Source organism: Perissodus microlepis, chromosome 23 (genome assembly GCF_051167445.1).
Source record: "Perissodus microlepis isolate ML-2025 ecotype Zambia chromosome 23, ASM5116744v1, whole genome shotgun sequence".
NCBI lineage: Eukaryota > Metazoa > Chordata > Actinopteri > Cichliformes > Cichlidae > Perissodus > Perissodus microlepis.
Window position 1 is genome coordinate 33,140,105 of NC_140482.1, and position 17,576 is coordinate 33,157,680.

The following is a 17,576-nucleotide window of genomic DNA, read 5'->3' on the forward strand; positions in this document are numbered from 1 at the left end:
CAGGTGACCTGGTCCACATTGGACCTGGCCAGGCCCAAATGTGGTGGCACATGGCAGTTGGGCCATAGTCCCATCACTTAAGGACTGACCACCAGTCTGTTACCAGTGAGGTAACAGTCTGCTGTGGTGAAGAGAGAGCTGGGAAGCATCAATTTACCAGTCAATCTATCTTCATAATCTTATCTATGGTCATGAGTTCAAAGTAGTGACAAAATTAAATTAGATCACAGAAATTACCAGCAGAAATATGGAAGTATTTGTTTGAACACAACACAATACACAACATTTTTACAGGAATCCTCAGTGTCATTAAAGAAAACGCCACACCCTCAGCATCAGGCTGTACAAATCTTTATTTCTGCTGTGACGTTTTAATATGGTGACTGACTCACTGCTGCCTCTGCTGGACATTAGAGGAACCGCAGGTGACTTTTATTAACTTCATTCAACCCCCCACCCCCAAAAGCCGGATTCTGCTGTTGTTAGTCTCTTTAGTGTTTACTGTTGTGTTGAATGATTAATCAGAGACCCAACACAGCAGTTTGCTAGAAAACATAACTTATTAATGAGCACAGTCAGCACAGTTGATGAACCTTTAACAAACACAGCAGCTGATGCGTAGATCATTGATATTAATTCCACACATTCAATTATTCACAATCAGGAGGAAAAATCAAGCCAATCATACAGTAAGTGTAAATAAATTCCTTCGCCCTGGTGAACTCCTCACACCTTAAAACACACGCGTACAACAAAACAAAGAATTACAATTTGCACGAAAAAAGAATTTTGTGTCTCTCCAGACTCCATGTTGAGACAGCCAATAGACTCTCTGCAGGGCAGTCACATGGAGGTTGTCTTGCCATTGATGTTGGCTGCCAGGTTGTTGAAGGCGTTTGGTGCATCTTTGCTCCTGATGGAAAAACGACAGATTTAGTGAAGAGTGCATCTAAAGCTTCTCGGAGTTCATTAGCAGTAGCTGTGAATGTGGTTGGACTCCAGCGTTAGGATACCTGAGCTGGGAACTATTGTTTTTACTCAGTTACTCATATTTGATAGTAATGTACCTCAATTTGGAAGAACGATTTGTGCCTTCACCATGTGACTTTTTATTTTCATTTTTCTGACCATGGCAATAAGTGAAGAGTGAGGACTTGGCAGGCTGTGGTATACAGCACTGTGAAGGCATCACAGGAGCTGGAGGTGAGTGAGGGTGAGTGGAGGTGTGTTGGAGGCGAGTGAGGGTGAGTGGAGGTGTGTTGGAGGCGAGTGGAGGTGTGCTGGAGGCGTGTGTTTCTGGTTTTTGTGTTGAAGTTAACCACAGAGGGCGCTGATGGTGACTCTGACGCTCTGTGACTGTGTGGCTGTGTTTGAGCACTGAGAGTGTTTAAGGGAAGAAGCTTTGGCCCTCAGGTCGTTTTGATGGAGGTTTTTGTGTTTCTACCTGAAGGCGTCCAGATTAGTTTCATAGGTGTTTTCGTTCCCTGACTCAGTGCTCTTCCTTCTGGTGCAGAACAAAAACGAGAAGTAGAATAAACGGTCGTGTTCACAATCATGTCAGTTTTATGTCTCAAGGATCTTTGGTGTTACAGAAGCATCTTCAGCGTTTCCTGTCTTGTTCCTACCTGATGGAGCTGAGGCGCATATCATACAGGTTGCTGCTGACAATGTCACGTTCTCTCACATCTTCAATGCTTGTCCTGCTGCGCAGAAACAGAAAAATCACAGAATGTAACGTTTCTGCACTGAAACATTCAAACGGTTCTTCGGCGGTATTTGGCAAACTGACCTGCTGGGTTTTTCACACCACGCCTTCTTCGCCAGGATGACGACGAAGGCGAGGAACAGGAAGCCGCAGACGGCAATGATGCCGGTCAGCCACTGAGGCAGTGCCCGCTCGTTGGTGTTAGTGGGCTCTGCAAAGCAAACACACAGAGGGGTCAAAGGTCAGAGAAAAGATGAAGCTCTGATGGTTTTGAACTTTTCCAGCACAGAAAATATCGTGTCGACTTCCAGACGCGAGCTAAACCTTCGCCTACAATCCTCACTTTTTCAAACTGGTTCCGCTTCACTGTCATTACAGTGAATTAAAAGCACTTTTTTAACGTTGTTATCTAAGCCAGACTTTTAGTAGATTTGTCAGAAGTGTAAATAAACCTGTCATTTTTTCCACAGGCACAGATCTCAGTCCAACAGAGCACCTTTGGGATTTGGTGAAACGGGAGATTCTTACCATGGATGCAGCAGCTGTGCAACAATGTCATGATGATGTCACATCAACATGTACCAAAGTCTCTGTGGATTGCTTCCAGCAGCTTGTTGAATCTACTAATGAGGCGTACCTAATAAAGTGTCCGATGAGCTTGTATACTCGGGGTACGTGAAGTGATTATTTAATGGTGTGATTGGTGAAGCTGTCAGATAATTAACACTGTTAAGCTTGACCCTTACACACTCATTAACAGCTGATATGTCCTTGTTTGTGTCCTTGGTTGTTTCCTTGTTTGTTATCAGTTTTTAAACATGATATTAGCAGAACATTCAAAAATCGCCTTTGTGGTGTTGGATGATATTTCGATCAGGGTAGATTGGAGATTAATTTAAAGCTTTGAATGAAGCACAGCGACAAAATACACACGCGATATTAATAAAACATCAGACCTTTGAGTTTACGGTGTGAGAATTCATTTTATAAACATAAAAGCTGCATCCTTATCTTTCTTTATCTTCATCAACTATATCCTTTTAAACTCACTAAAATTAAGCTGATAATAGCTAAATAGACGTGCAGGTCCACAACAAACCAGAGTTTCTGTTCAACATGCGACCAATCAGGAAAGCTTCTAATGTGAATCACTGATGAACTGAGTGTTTCAGGGAAAACGAGACATTCCCGACAGCAAACGAGAATTCTTCGGTTTTCTGACAAAACATTTTTAGAGAAGGTTCGTACCTGTCTGAGCAGTCACCGTTCCAACGGCGAGCAGTAAACAGGAAGTCAGTGCGCAGAGCGTCCCCATGGCTGAGTCTGTGAGGAAAACCGGAGCTGCTGCAGTCGAGTTAAAGACAGAGTGAGGACGAGGCTCTGGGAGTAGCAGCTCCCTGCAGGCCTGTCAATGTTTAACCCTCAACACAGACGAGCTTTTACTGCTCGCCCATCACCTGTCGTCAACGTCATGCTGGAACAATCCACGGCCTTCATTCATAGGTGATTAATAAACAGGAACCAGCAGTTTAACTTTGACCCGAGGGAACGTAGTGTCTCATTCACAGCCACAGACACGCGTTCATATTTCAGCCTCTAAAACAGTAACACAGTGACTGCTTACTCCGAACAGCACGCTCATAATAACATTATTACAAGTTCATGAAGCAAAAATCACCTTGAGAAACTTCAAACTGCTTGAAATCTTCTTTTTTTTTTTTTTTACAGTCACATAACCTGCTGCTGACTGAGCAGTCAAAGTACAAACAGCACATCAGTCAAGGCCCCTCAACAGGCTTCCAAAACTTAACCAATCGGTAGAAAGTGGACTTCTAGAAAGGAGGACCCTAAAGTGATGGGAGCGGCCTGTATCAGATAAACAAGGATTATTTTGAATTGTGACTCATGCACAGCTGCTCTACTGTGGAATAAAAATAAAGAGCAGTAAAGATATTTTCTCTGTATGCATTAGTTTACAGCTTTGTGTACCAAGATAATAATGATGACAGTGCTTGTGTCTGATTTGGATTCTTTAGAAAGAAGCAGGAAGTTTCTGGTCTCTTAAGAGGAAACTGTACAAGCAGTTAAAACAGTGAAAGCACAAAAAGAACCAAACAGAATTATCAAATAATCAATATTTGCATATTTTAAATGAAAATCCTTCAGAAAAGTTGAATTTTTATATGGAACTGTCAGTCCTGCTGCAGACGGCTCAGCATCACAAAAACATGAAGCTTTTAAATCTAAGAGACGTGTGAGCTGAGTAATGTGTAAAGAAAGGATTCACTCACTGTGTTTTCAACACTATAATCAGCTTCAGAGAAACTGAATGTTTGCAGTAATTCACAGGAGAACAAGCATGTGCTGTACTGATTACATTTTTATTAAATATAATGATCAAATATCGGTAAATAACATTTTTTTTCCCTCCTTGAACGGCCAGTGAAGGTCCGGGAGCCGTGACTTGGGCCCTGCTGTCCTACAGCATGACACATGCAGAGGAGGGTTTGGCTTTGAACATGCCCACGAGGTTCAGGTTTAACTGGGTGGGGTTAAAGTCCTGCAGGTTGGATACGGAGGTCTGCGGTCCTTCCCGGTCCTTCTCCCTAGAGGTGACCCGGTACTGGGCCCTGAAACTCCTCACAGGGTTGTAGTCGGGCCCGATGTGGTCTGGACACCGAAACAGCTCTCTGATGATGGCGCCCTGCCGGGTTATGGCCACAAAGCCGTCCCTGAAGGTCACCATTCGGACAACGGGGGAGTAGACGTACTGAACGAAGAGCAGGTTTCCTGACGGGAGAAATGAATAAAGCTCAGTGGCCGGAATGATGGAACTGTTTATAAAATCCCAAAGGCCAAACTGTTGGAGAATCTTTTGTTTCCAGCTGATTGAACTCTAGAGAGTTGCAACCAGGAAACTGCTCAGACCTGGGAGTGGTCCAGGTGCATAACTGCTGGTGCACGCTTCAGTGCTTGTCTGTATCCCAGATTTTTGCCTTTTTTTGGCCCTAAAATCTCTAACTCTGCAGCCGAACACAAACATGCATACCTGATGCAACGTCCCAGACTTTGATGGTTCGGTCCTGAGACCCAGTGAAGACGAAGCGGTCGGTTTCAGAGAACGCAGCAGAGAGGACGCCCTCAAAGAGAAAGCCCTAAAAATGAGACGATAGAAGAAGAGACGGACCAAAGGCCCGACAGTGACATCGGCACAAGTCATCCATGCTCATACTCGCAGAGCGTTCCTTTGACCTCTCACCTTGTACTCCATGGTGTGGTCCAGGGCCAGTGGGTTCAGGGCCCACAGCCTCTGCACAGTGTCCTCGGAGCCCACCAGAGCATGAGCCCCCCGGTTACTGACCGTCACACAGGTCACTCCGCTGCGGTGAGGCTCCAAGTCGGAGACGTCGCCACCCCTGCCGAAGTCCCACAGCTTCACCTCCCCACAGCTCGTGCCGTACAGCAGCCTGCGGTCGGGAAGCAGGGCCATGGCGGACAGCGGGGCGTGGAGAAGGGGCAGTGCAAACTTCTCCAGAGGCCCCTCCACCGTGGGAAAGTTGTCCCTGGAAGTGATCTCGAACAGGCACACCGAGTCCTCGTAGGCCACCGCCAGGTGCTTCTCCTTGGTGCCGGCGGTGAGGCAGAGGACCCTGCACAGGCTCTCCGGGGGGGGAATGCAAAGTGTCTCCTGAGGCAGGGCTAACGGGTAGATGAGGACGGTGCCACTCGTCAGGCCGCAGAGGAGGAGACGTTTGTTCTGAGCCAACTCCAGACAGGACACCTCGGAGGAGACGGGCAAACGCTCGCACACAGAACCTGCAGGGGGAACCAGCATAGACCTCAGGGGGCGTGGCATCAATCATTCTAATGTTTATTCTGTTTTCTAATGTTCTGTAAGTAGCCGCCACCTTTAATCTCTGACCTGTGTGGCTGTTCCAGCTCATGACCTCAGTGTGGCTCTGCTGGTGGACATAGAAAACCTGATTGCCGTCTTTGGTGAGGGCAATGTGGGCGGAGTCTGCAGGAATGCGGGTGACAGGTTTGGTGCTGGCGTCGTACTTCAGGTTCCACAGCAGGATGGAAGAGGTGGCCGTCGAGGCCGAAACCACAAAGTCATTAAAGAGAAGCACACAGGTGACAGGGGCGTCCGCCCCACACAGAGAGTCCAACAGCGCTCCCGTGGTCACCGACCACACCTGTGAGAGAATAACAGTCCTTTCAGAATAAAATGAGCTGTAATTACAGAGAGACACTCTGTGGCTTCAGTCATCTTTATAAAAAGCCCAATGTCTTCAGTGTTTTGAACTGAGTGAATCGGATCGTGCTTCCTGCTGGTTTCTTACTCGTACAAGTTGGTCTGCAGCTCCAGACACGAGCCGCCTGCCGTCTGAGGAGACACAGGCGGATAAAATGTCATCGTCGTGCTGGAGGTCAAGGAATCGGTCCAGAGAGTCGCCGAGGATGCTGAAGAGGCTCAGAGTGCACTCGCTGGCTGCGGACGACACAAAGAGTCAGGATGCTTCTGTGCAGGTCCGAAGCACAGCGCTCAGCGCTCAGGCCTACCTGCTAACAGGGTTTTTTCATCTTCAGTGACTGAGAAGAAGGAAGGAAGCAGAGGAAACTCGCCAACAGTCTGTTTGCCTGTCCTGGAAATCTGCACGATAAAAACGGCATCATCGTCGTCATTGTGGAAAGTAAAAGGAAAAAAAAGCTTTTCAGAGTGAATTCAGCTGCAGACCTGAGAGCGCCACTCAAAATATTTTAAATTCTTACACCACATTTACCTGAGCTGTACAAACACAACCTTTTTAATTGTGATATAATAAATTTACATTTTCTTTTTGTATTATGTATTTTATTGGATAACTATAATTATTGTGGCTTGTTTAATTGCATTTTCCGAAATGTATTAATATAGTCACATATTTATAGGCGTACATTTTTAAACCTTTAAAAACCTTAAAATCGCATAATTTTTGATCATTAATCTTGATTTTTAATTTCATACTATTATAATTATTTCATTTAATTTTGTATTTAGTTATTTTAACTGATATATCTAAATATATTCTAACAAAGATTCAATCACTTCAATTATTTCAGGTGTGTGTGTGTGTGTGTGTGAGAGAGAGAGAGCACACACACCTGGTGGAGGAATCCTCCTTTATACACAACAAACACTTTCTCACGTTTGGGGAGCATCAACGTGGTTACGACAGTCCGGTGCCTCACTGAGTTTTCCTGCGGAGTTTTCACCGTTAACTGAGTCCCGTAAACTGGGTGCGAGATCCTGACCCGACCGGAGTTGGACAGATAGACCACCGATTCTCCCAGAACCCCGAGAACCAACCAGACCTCATCGTCGCTGCTGCTCAGGTGGAGCTCCGCCCCATCCAGCTGCCACACCTTCACCTGAAGCAAGAGCAGAAACGGGATCAGATGTGATGAGAGACATTCGGCAGTGCGTGAGCGAAGCTTGGCGCGGAGGCGGTACCTGTGTCCTGGTGTAAACGAAGAGCAGCTGCTCAGATAAGTGGAGGTGCACCGATGAAGGGGTGGAGTCTATAGGCACTGCCTCCTCGATGCAGAAGAGCTGCTGGCCATTCATCAGGCTCCACCTCCTCAGTGAGCCGTCAGCAGCCAATGAGAGGCAGTGGGCGGGGCTGCCGATCACCTTGACAGCCAAGATTGAAGCTATAAAACATACAGAAGGCATAATTATCACCTGTGTTCATCGCCTGGGCAGAGCTTAATGAAGACCCTGCAGCCCTTTTCTGGTTTCTACATGCTCAGTGTTTGCTAACCAATTCATCCCTGGAAATGGTTTTCTACAGAGTTCTGTCTTTATTTGCATCACCCATGTGGTTCCTTACTGCAGAGCAAGTCGGACTGTAGACGGATCTGACAGGTGGGGTTTAGAGCCAGATGACGTGGAAGAAAACTGCATAAAACTCACTTATTTTTTGGAGGAAACAAGACAAAAACTGATTGTTAATGCTTTAACACTGACGTTTATCCCTCTGAAATTCAGCGTCAGTTCCTGTTTTTTTGTTTTGTTTATTTGTTGTTGTTTTTTTATTGATCAAATACCCACTCTGGGTTGGAGTGAGTAGCTGCCTCAGGTGGAGGAGTTTAAGTATCTGAGGTTCACAGCGAGGGGAGATGGAGCAGGAGATCGACAGGTGGATCAGCAAACCTGTGTGCTCAGAGTCGAGAAGTGCTCTCTATATATATATGAACCACTGAAAAAATAAGATCATGGACGCATGTGGTGGATATTAGCTTCCTCTGAAACGGGTCTGAGCTTGTAGTGCCGCTGGTCCCCCACATTGAAAGGAGGCAGTTGGGGGGGTACTGACCAGGATGAGGTGAGCTGTCTCCTAGGAGACGATGGGGCAGGCCCAGGACACGCCGGAGAGGCTGTGTCTCTGTCGGAGTCACTGCTGCCCTAAGACTAAAGAGCATAAATCAGATGAAGCCTGGACTTTTATCGGCTGAAGGGGGTTTGGCACAAAATAATTTGAGTGCTCGTATGGCTCTGCAACAGATCCCATGAGTTACCTGTCTGTGTTTAAGACAGGTAAGTAAACAAGCCTTTAACAGTTATCTTCATCCTGCTGTACAAACGTGGAGCAGGAGGAAGACACCCTGTGTTCTATCGTTCAGTCAGCTGTGTGTTCTGGGCCAGACTCACCTGTGTGTCCCAGCAAGGTGTGGACAAGCTGCTTGTCAAGCATGCTCCAAACCTCCACCACGCCATCATCTGACCCCGCAACTAGGAGCCTCATCACCACGCTGATGTCCATGCAGACAACCCCTGCAAAAATGTCACAGAGTCAGGCTGCTGAATGAGTCAAAGCAAAAACCGAATTAAACCAAATTAAACCAAAAACGCATCATCTGACCTCCCCGCAGCACACTTAGCGTGTGCTGCAGCGCCCCCCCTGGCTGCTGCAGGAAGCTGCTCCTTGGGATGAGAATCGGATCCGGATACTTCAGTAACCACTCCTCGCACTGGCTACACAGCCGCCCAATCACGGTGGGGAAGGCGGAGTTGAGCGAGGACAGTCGGGCCAACAGCTCGGAGTAAAACAAAGACACTTCTGCAGCAAGAGAGAAGACTGTAAAACTTTAACATGACATGTGACTGTGAGCCAGTGAACACATCTAACTGACCCATGTGTCCCTCCAGGAAGCATAAGCTGGGTTTGATCAGGACCAGAGCATCTCGTATCAGTCCAGTCTCTGTGCAGTCCATGTACTTGGAGCACTGGTCCAGGTCATGGATCACAGAGGAGACACCACACAGCCGGCTCTTAATGAACAGCCACTCAGCACAGCCTGCAAACACACAGAGGTAAATTGGGAGCAGTGGAGACACACAGAGGTGAACGGAGAACAGTGGAGAGGCACAGAGGTAAACTGGGAACAGTGGAGATACACAGAGGTAAACCAGGAGTAGTTGAAACACTGACACATTTTAGTTTGGTCTCAGCTGAGAATAGTGGGAGTGAGCGGGGCCCACATGCCCCTTTCCCCCTGTGTTGTGTCTTACTAATAACTTCCTGTCGAAGCTCCTCCCACAGACCACTGTGCAGCAGGTGGTAGGGCAGCTCCTGCAGCTTCCTGATGTTAGCCAATCCTGGAGCAAACCACAGCGGCTGGGGCGGGACCTGTGACAGCATAGGATCAATCAAAATGCACCATGGACGCAAAAACTATTTCCACAGATTGTTTAGGCTTGGTCAGATCACACATTTATATTTTTATCGCTGAGATCTTTGACCTGGGGAACTCAGGGGTGGGGGTGATTGAACCTGGAAATACTTGACATCAGACTTTACCTGAGTGTATTGTTTCAAACTTACCAACGACTCATAAATCATGGATCATGAACCTGATCTGATATGGCAGCTTTCACAAACTGCAAACTCGCTCCTATGTGTTTTTGCATTCTCATAAACTCATTAATTAAGAGTTTATGAAAATGCATCAGTTTGAAGGAAGATGTAATGACACACTAATTTCCTTATATTCATGAGTACACTATCCTTTTTTTTAATTAAATAACCTCACAAAACAACTAACTGCACTTTAACCTGAACCCTGATTTTGTACCTTTCTGTCAGACAGCAGCAGTGAGAGACCCGGCAGAGACGCTGGCCTCAGTTTCCCTGACCACCGACCCAGGAAGTACTCTGCCAGGATCCTCAAACTTCGCCCCCGCCGCTCTGACCTCAGATAACGTGCTGAGACCGCCTCGGACAGACGCCTAAACACAAACAGTTTTCATTTCAATTTCAGCTGGTTGCCAGATGTAGATTTAGTTGTTTGTTTTTTAAATTTATGATTGATTTGTCTGCTCCGATCAATCATTTCTCAGATTTTCTTACTTGTTGTTGAAGGCGATGGTGGCGACTCCGTCAGTCCAGCGCTCCTCCAGGTGGTCCTCAAGGTCCCGCCTTAGCCGCGCCCACAGGAGGGGCGGCAGCCGGATCAGTGAGGGAATCGGAGGAAGGGAGTACCGGTACACCTCACTGATGACATCATCATCCAGGGACATGACATCACGCAACTCAGCCTCCAGCAGACCCTCCCTGTGGAGTCAAGTGATTAGATGATGAGATTTTTGTGTGTTTTGGTTGTTTTCTGGCTTTCTGAGTTCAGACTTTTAGAAACACTGATCACCTTTTTGTGATCAATCAATCATGTTATCAGTATTAATCGATGGATAAATCCAAACTGAAACAGTGGCGATCTTATGTGGTGATCTGACGTTCGTCAGAAAGGTGTGACCGTATCCTCACCTTGCTAGAGTGATGTACCCCAAAGCCCCGCCCACCAGCTCCTTCCCGTGTTTTTCCTCCAGCATAAGGAAGAGGTGTGACATCATTTCCTGAGTGCTGGTACCCAGACGCAGCTCTGTCAGTGGCGTGAAGGACGTCCAGCATTTGGCGGCAGACAGGATGAGTTTGAGGTGGAGTGGACAGCCAGATGACTCAACAGTTTGCAGCACAGCGCTACTCTGCTCGCACGTCAGCGTCCGCTGAGACGCTCGCAGGTCTGACTCTATGATGCGTTCACCTTCCTCGCAAGACAAACGCTCTGCCTCAAAGAAGCTTCCCAGAGACTCCAACTTAAACCGCATGTTAGCAAATGCCTCGCTGTTGGTTTCCATGGAGACAACCACATGGACGTTGGGCGGGAGGTCAACAGGCAACCAGCGGAGCTTGTGAGCGTGATGTTGGTCTGCAAGCTGCTCCACAGAGTCCAGGACGATGACCAGAGCACCGCCCTGCTGGGAAACCTGCTCAAGAACATCCCAGAAGAATCGCAGCAGCTCCAAGTGAGTGGAGACCGTCAGCGGTGAGGGTGGAGCCAGACCACAAGCCAAGCACACCTGTGTGCAGATGCTGTGGAGGACGTGGTCAATGTCGGGTTTTTGAGGGTGGCAAGCTGCGAGCAGCCTGATCACCACCACTGCCCTGGCCTCCAGTACACCACGCATCTCCTGGGCCAGTTTGCACAGCACCGCCGTCTTCCCCATCCCGGCGCCACCATAAACCACCAGCGGCCTGTGGCGGACATTACTGGACTCCCACATGGCGAGGCACAGCTTCCCCAGCAGCCCCTCCCTGCCATGGAAACCTCTGCAAAGCTCAGCGCTGATGGCAATGTGGCGCCTCGCCTCCGTGACCACCAACACGTCCATCTTCTCCTCTTCCTCGGTGGTTCCCCACATCTTCCTCCGGCCCAGTGAATCCATCGCTGCGCCAATCCGAGCCTTCATCTGTGAGACAAACTGCTCGCAGACGCTGTCCAGGTACTGAGCATGCTCCTTGCACTTCGGATTTATGCTTCCTCTGCTCAGCTCCACAGAGTGCAGGTTGAGGATCTTCTGTGACTTGACGAAGAGCCGTGTCTTCAGCCCAGCAAGGAGTCCCTGAGCTTCGGCATCCAGCAGGCCATCGCCGGTCACATCCATGAACTTGGCAAAACGTTTGGGCCCCTCCCTGGACCTCTGACGGGGAATCTCACGAACGAAGAGCAGAGCAGATGATTCATAGTCATTCTGCCACAAACCACGCTCAAACTCCCGCTCTGTGACTGTGGGCAAGAAGAACCAGAAAACACTGAGAAAACAGAGACAACAGAGGGCGACCTGAGTGGCGAGCTGTGCATGGTGTCCGTGAGCTTTCACCTGATGTGTAGAAGCGTTGTTTCTCCTCGGCTGTGATCTCGCCGGTGTCCTCGGCGTCAGTGGCTGCAGATCGAAGTAGTCGCAGTAGCCGAGTCTCTGCTAGGCGCCATGACAGGACATCTTTGTCGTGCTGCTTCCCACTCTCAGGCCGAAGGTCAATGTAATGAGGGAAGTGAGCTATGATTGGCTGAAGGACATAGGTGGGTGGGACAGCATTGCTGTCTTTTTTAAACCACTGGTTGAGTGTCTTAATGCCTTCTGGGTTTTTGGAGAGTTTGGACAGAAGAGCGTCAAAGAGTTTCTCTGGAATGAGGCGAGGAAGAGCTCGGTGGCCGTACCGGTTCCCCAGCAGAGCCTTCAGAGCCAAGAAACAGGAAAATAAAGAGAAGAAGAATGAGTGCACAATTCAGATCCAAAAGAACTGTGGCCTCAGCTTCAGCTCTATGTGTACTTATAATCCACATGTAAACTAAAAAAAATTAAAGTCAAGAAAGAAATAGAGACATTTCAATTCCACTAAACACACATAAAATGTTAATAAAAATAAACATAGTGATCATTTGTGGCTGCAGTCTAACCTTAACCTTTGACCCGGTGACGAAGAGGACAAAGCACTCACGATGAACGTTGGACCAGCTGACATCTGCTCGCAGCGCTGGATCTCCTCCAGGAAGACCTCACAGGCCTCGTGGTCTCCTGACGGGACATTTCGGATCCCCCAGCGTAGATCCACAACCTGAAGAGGAAGTGACCTCATTCAACACTAAGCAAGCATAAACCTCCACTCAGGCAGCTCACAGCAGTTCAGGGGGGAGATGCGTGGTCAGTGGGTTAAATGTGGAGCCCTGAAGCCCCGCACCTGCTCATGGGTCATTCATTATTCATGGGGTGTGTTTTGGTTGTTTTGGTATTGTGACGCACCAACCAGGAAGTGAACTGTCCCAGTTTAGAGCTCACAGCCAGGATGCTATGCTTCACTTTTCAGCTGGGTTCAGGAAAGGATCGTGCTTTGGGTTAAAATAGTGTGATGGGAGGTGAGGGTCCACTTTGGACTGAGGTATTTGTTTCACCTCGTCAGGTTTGATGGGACGGTTGCCACATGCAGCAAGGAGGGTTCCTACAAACAGACCGGGCCAGTTAAGCTATTATTTTATTTTTTTAATAAATTTTATTTTCAGTCACAGCAGCATGTTAATAACAAAACATTGAACATACAGTAGTTTGCTGTTCAGTATTTACAATACCCCAAAAGATAACAGAAATAGAGAAGGAAAACAAACAAACCAAAGAAACCCCTACAAAACAACAAAAAAACAAACAAACAACAACAAACAAATATAAAAATAAAATGTATAAGGGACATTCATTGTACAGTTAACTATGATAGTGATATAGAGATATGGCATCCGGTCATGATAAGGTGGTCATTTTAAATGTTTCCATGTACATCAGGAATGGCTGGCATGCCTTAAGAAATTTGGTGGTTGAACCTGCCAGTGTATATCTCATCTTTTCTAAATGTAAAAACCTCATGAGCTCTGCAAGCCACTGTTCATGTGTGGGAGGAGCTTCCTGCTTCCATCTTAAAAGTATAAGGCGCCTTGCGATAAGTGAAGCAAAGGCAATAGAATTCGAATAGTATTTTGGCAAAGTGATGTCTTGAGGTATCACCCCAAAGATAGCCGTTAGAGCAGAAGGATCATATTTAACGTTATACATCTCTGACAGAGTGTTAAATATAGACAAGCTATTATTTTTAATCTGTTTGAATAAGTCTTCATGTATAGATGATCCTTTCCTGCCTAATTTCAGGCTAAAAATCCTGATAAACAGTGTTGGTGGTTAACTTGGAGTGGTCCTTGTTTGCTGCCGCTTCCACGGTGGAGCCTTTGTGACTGTCGAGTAGGGTTTGTAATAATTTAAGTAAAGGAGCTGCAAATTTCTGATTTCATACTAAAGACTAGGTTGGACGTTTTATGATAACGTTTATTGAACTCGATTTCAAATAAAGATTTTGTTTTGAAGTTTTTGGTTGTTTGGTAATTTTTGACCTCTGAACACTGGACTAGACTGGTTTAACAAAGGTAGTGACAGTGTTAGCTGTTTAAGTTTTATTATGCTCCTTCATAGCAGGAACCCTCACAGCCTCTACTCGCTCATATTACCTGGTGGTTTATGTCAGCCCACCAAAGGGCACCTCATGTGTAACTAACACCTCAGCAGCTTTCACATAACTGACCCTGAGTCACATTAACTGTCCCAGTTTGGTAACACCAGCAGAAAAGCTGGCATTTCCTGTGTGAGGAAAATCTGCTCCTGCCAATCACTGAGACTTTGTTGCCATAGCTACTAAAATACCGCTGATGTCAGTGGTTCTTTGACCCCAGCAGTTTTTAGGCACCAGTCTGTTTCACATGGATACAGGTCATTAATGTTGATCATTTCTGCCTTGGTCAGTGGAAAAGAGGCAGAGTCTCCAGACCTGTGCACCTTGGAGGTGTTTCATCAGCAGGTAGGAGACCAAACCATGGAGAAAACATGCCACATAGGCTGAAAAAAGAGACGTGAACACAAAGATGATCAAATCTAAGTGAAAAAGGAAAGAAAACATGAAGGTAACAAACCGGTCCAGCAGGTGAAAGAGGAGGAACAAAGTGGGCAGAAAACTGGGGGGAAACACACGCATGTTAGGAGACTTGATTTCAAAATAAAACAGGAAAGGAGTAGAAATGGTCAAACCCTCATGAAAGACAGTTTCACATGAGGTTTAATGAGCACAACAGGTTTGAACTGACCTCGAACACCAGGCCGAGCCCGCAGCAGAAGGATCGGACTTCTGGGTAAGCTTTCTCCAGCAGAGCCTTCCTCTCGCTGCTCATATCTGACCACAGATCAGAGAAACTGTCAATCACACGAGGCGCTCAGAGCACAACCAATCAGAGCGTCTGAGCTGGCTTCACATCAAGTTAAGACTGAACAGAAGAGCAAAGAAGGTCTCAGTTGAGAGTTTCAGTGAGTGAACCTGGAGCAGAGATGAACCTTCACTCTGAGATCTGATCTGGACAAGTGTACAGGAGGTCGAGCTCAGAACTGAGAATGACACTTTGATCCACATCTGGACTCTATATCACCATGAGCATAGACAACACATCTGACATTAAAACATCACAACAGATCAAACTGCAGAATAAAAGTGGGCGACATCGTCCCGATGTTCTGACCCGAATCCAGAGGAGCAGAGCGAGGTACAAAGTTTCAACCTGCTCCACTTTCACTGTGTTTGACGTTTAGCTGATTTTGTGAGATATCTGAAAATATAAGCCTGCATGGTTTGAGCGCTCTCTGGCTGAAACCATGCAGTTTGAGCCAGAAGAAACTGCTCCCTGACCAAAAATAAAGTCTGTATCACACCAACTCTCAGCAGTCTTTACACAACAAGGTCAAACGCAATCTAACGACTTCCCATCTACAGTGGGTACGGAAAGTATTCAGACCCCCTGGTATTTAGGCCCCGTCACAACCCTGATCCGGTTGTGAGGGGGCATACGTTAGTTGGGGATGCTGCTAGAACTTTGGCTAATGCATCACCCAGCTTGCGACAAACCACTCACTCAGTAAGTCTACCTTGAAAATTTTGACTGACACAATTGCCAAGTGGATTTGTTTAGAACACGTGCTTTACATAGCTTTGGTTCCTCGTTTCAAGGACTTGAAGTGCCTCCCCAAGAGTGACAGAGAGAGAGTGGATAAATGTTTACATGTTTTGTTAACATGAATGTGCAATGTGATATTTCAGTTTTTCTTTTTTAATAAATCTGCAAAAATGTCAACAATTCTGTGTATTTCCGTCAATATCAGGTGTAGTGTGCACATTAATGAGAAAAAATGAGCTTAAATCATTTTAGCACATGGCTGCATTATAACAAAGAGTGGAAAATTTAAGGGTGTCTAAATACTTTCCGTACCCACTGTATATTTGTTCAAACTCTGTGTGCATTACGTGGACATGACACTTCATTACGTGGACACTTCAAAGGCATTTCAGCCTTTTTACTACCAAAAAACAAGCACAGGAAATGCTCCATCGCCAGTGTATAAAATGGTTAAAGCACCTTTCTGCTCAGCTCCATGCTTCTTTTTTTCCCACTTGATCAGATTAACTCTGCATGATCAGAATAATCATCCTATAAAGACGTGATATGATGACATCAGCTCATTACAGAAGCAGAAAAGCAGTTTTCAGGTCAGTCTGAGGCTCCTCAGTTTGTCTCATTATTTCAGCTTCAGCATCATCTGACCCAGCAGAATAACTCTGTAGCCTTTGACCTGTATTTCTGGAGAACAGTTATCAGTTAAAGTCAGTTATGTTTGAAAAGTGCTGCAGAATCAGATCCAGACTGATGGAGCTGGAGAAAAATAGAGCTGTGAAAGTTCTGCAGCTGTTCATCGTTCTGGTTTAACGATGAAGAGCAGCTGCAGAGCTCTTCATCGTTAAACCAGTTCCAGCTTTGATGGGATTTCATGTTTGAGCTTCAAACTGGTGCTGAGCAGCATGCGTAGGTTCGCTCTGAGCCCACAGAGGTAATCTGACCTGTGAACGTGGAGCTGATGAACACTCGGATCATGTTGCTCTTCGTCCTCTGAGCGCCGTCTGTCCATCCTCTCAGCACGTCTTGCGGGCCGATCTCTCCTCCTCTTCCTTCTGTCGGACTCTGTGCCATCATCCACAGCCTGGAACCGGTCGTCCTCCTCTCCTTCTTCTCCTGGCGTCTGAGGCTCCTCGGCTGTGCTCCAGCCTGTTTGTTCCCTCAGAGAGCTTCCTCCAGGACAACCATCCTCCCACCTGAGCTGCAGGTGTGCCCACAGAGTGGCGTCAGTGTTGCTGCGCTCATGTTAAACTGGAAGATCTGCCAAACAAAACACCCTTACTGCTCTTCTGCTCATAATGATGTTTACTGCAGATCATTCTAATAAAATCACAGTTGATCTTGCTAACAGGAGCATGCGGCCATTTAACCTCCTGACAAACTCCAACAGGAGGCGTTGGAGAAAGGACAAGACGCGCATTTCCCTGGGGTCGCATCGGGAAGGACGTCCGGTGTCAAACTGTGACCAGATCGAAATGCCTGGGGGGGGGGCTGACAGTAGCATCAGTGAGGTCATTTTAGTGCCTGATGTTAATTTGCCCTCAAGTGTTTACACCAAGTACAAATACCAACATCAAGTAAACAGCATGAAAACCTGCCTCAGTCTGCAGGTTTGTTTTGAGATAAACTCTCTCGCATCTTCACACTCACCCAGTGTTCTGATGTGTCCCACCACCTACAACTCATTTTAACTAGTTTTAAAAATAAAATATAAAAAGAAAAATAAATAAATATGACTGGTCAAAGTCAAACTGGCTGAAAGGTTTCACAGAAAATAAATATTTGCTTTGGTAGATGGACTCGGCACTTCATACGACATGCCTCATTCACATCAGTTCATGCAAACACTTTATATCTAACAGTCTGATGAATGCATCGGACAGCTGCTCAGGGTCAGTGTCTTGCTTGTATTTGGCATACAGACTGAGGCACCCAGAGATTGACCCGCCAACCTTGCGATTCGCAGACGACCTGCTCTTTAAATCTGTAAGGAAATGTTTATTTGTGGATTGCATGAATTCAG

General features: G+C 46.6%; 2 protein-coding genes across 2 annotated transcripts; both read right to left on the minus strand.

Annotated features, from left to right (window-relative positions):
* Positions 1-345: 345 nt before the first annotated feature.
* Positions 346-3,020, minus strand: pdzk1ip1 (PDZK1 interacting protein 1). Its single transcript, XM_084922705.1, has 5 exons — positions 2,954-3,020; positions 1,790-1,916; positions 1,626-1,703; positions 1,445-1,504; positions 346-913 (listed from the first exon to the last, which is right to left on the minus strand). Exons 1-5 carry the CDS (start codon positions 3,018-3,020, stop codon positions 844-846), a joined length of 402 nt encoding a protein of 133 aa, XP_084778831.1. The 3' UTR covers positions 346-843.
* Positions 3,021-3,633: 613 nt separating this feature from the next.
* nwd1 (NACHT and WD repeat domain containing 1) lies at positions 3,634-16,630 on the minus strand. The gene is made up of 19 exons (XM_084921954.1): positions 16,498-16,630; positions 14,702-14,787; positions 12,526-12,642; positions 11,907-12,261; positions 10,513-11,812; positions 10,099-10,302; positions 9,824-9,977; positions 9,261-9,378; positions 8,882-9,046; positions 8,611-8,808; positions 8,400-8,522; positions 7,200-7,399; positions 6,851-7,117; positions 6,269-6,359; positions 6,049-6,197; positions 5,628-5,901; positions 4,965-5,521; positions 4,755-4,860; positions 3,634-4,495 (listed from the first exon to the last, which is right to left on the minus strand). The coding sequence occupies exons 1-19, from the start codon at positions 16,628-16,630 to the stop codon at positions 4,185-4,187; spliced, it is 4,908 nt and encodes a 1,635-aa protein (XP_084778080.1). The 3' UTR covers positions 3,634-4,184.
* Between the last annotated feature and the right edge of the window lie 946 nt (positions 16,631-17,576).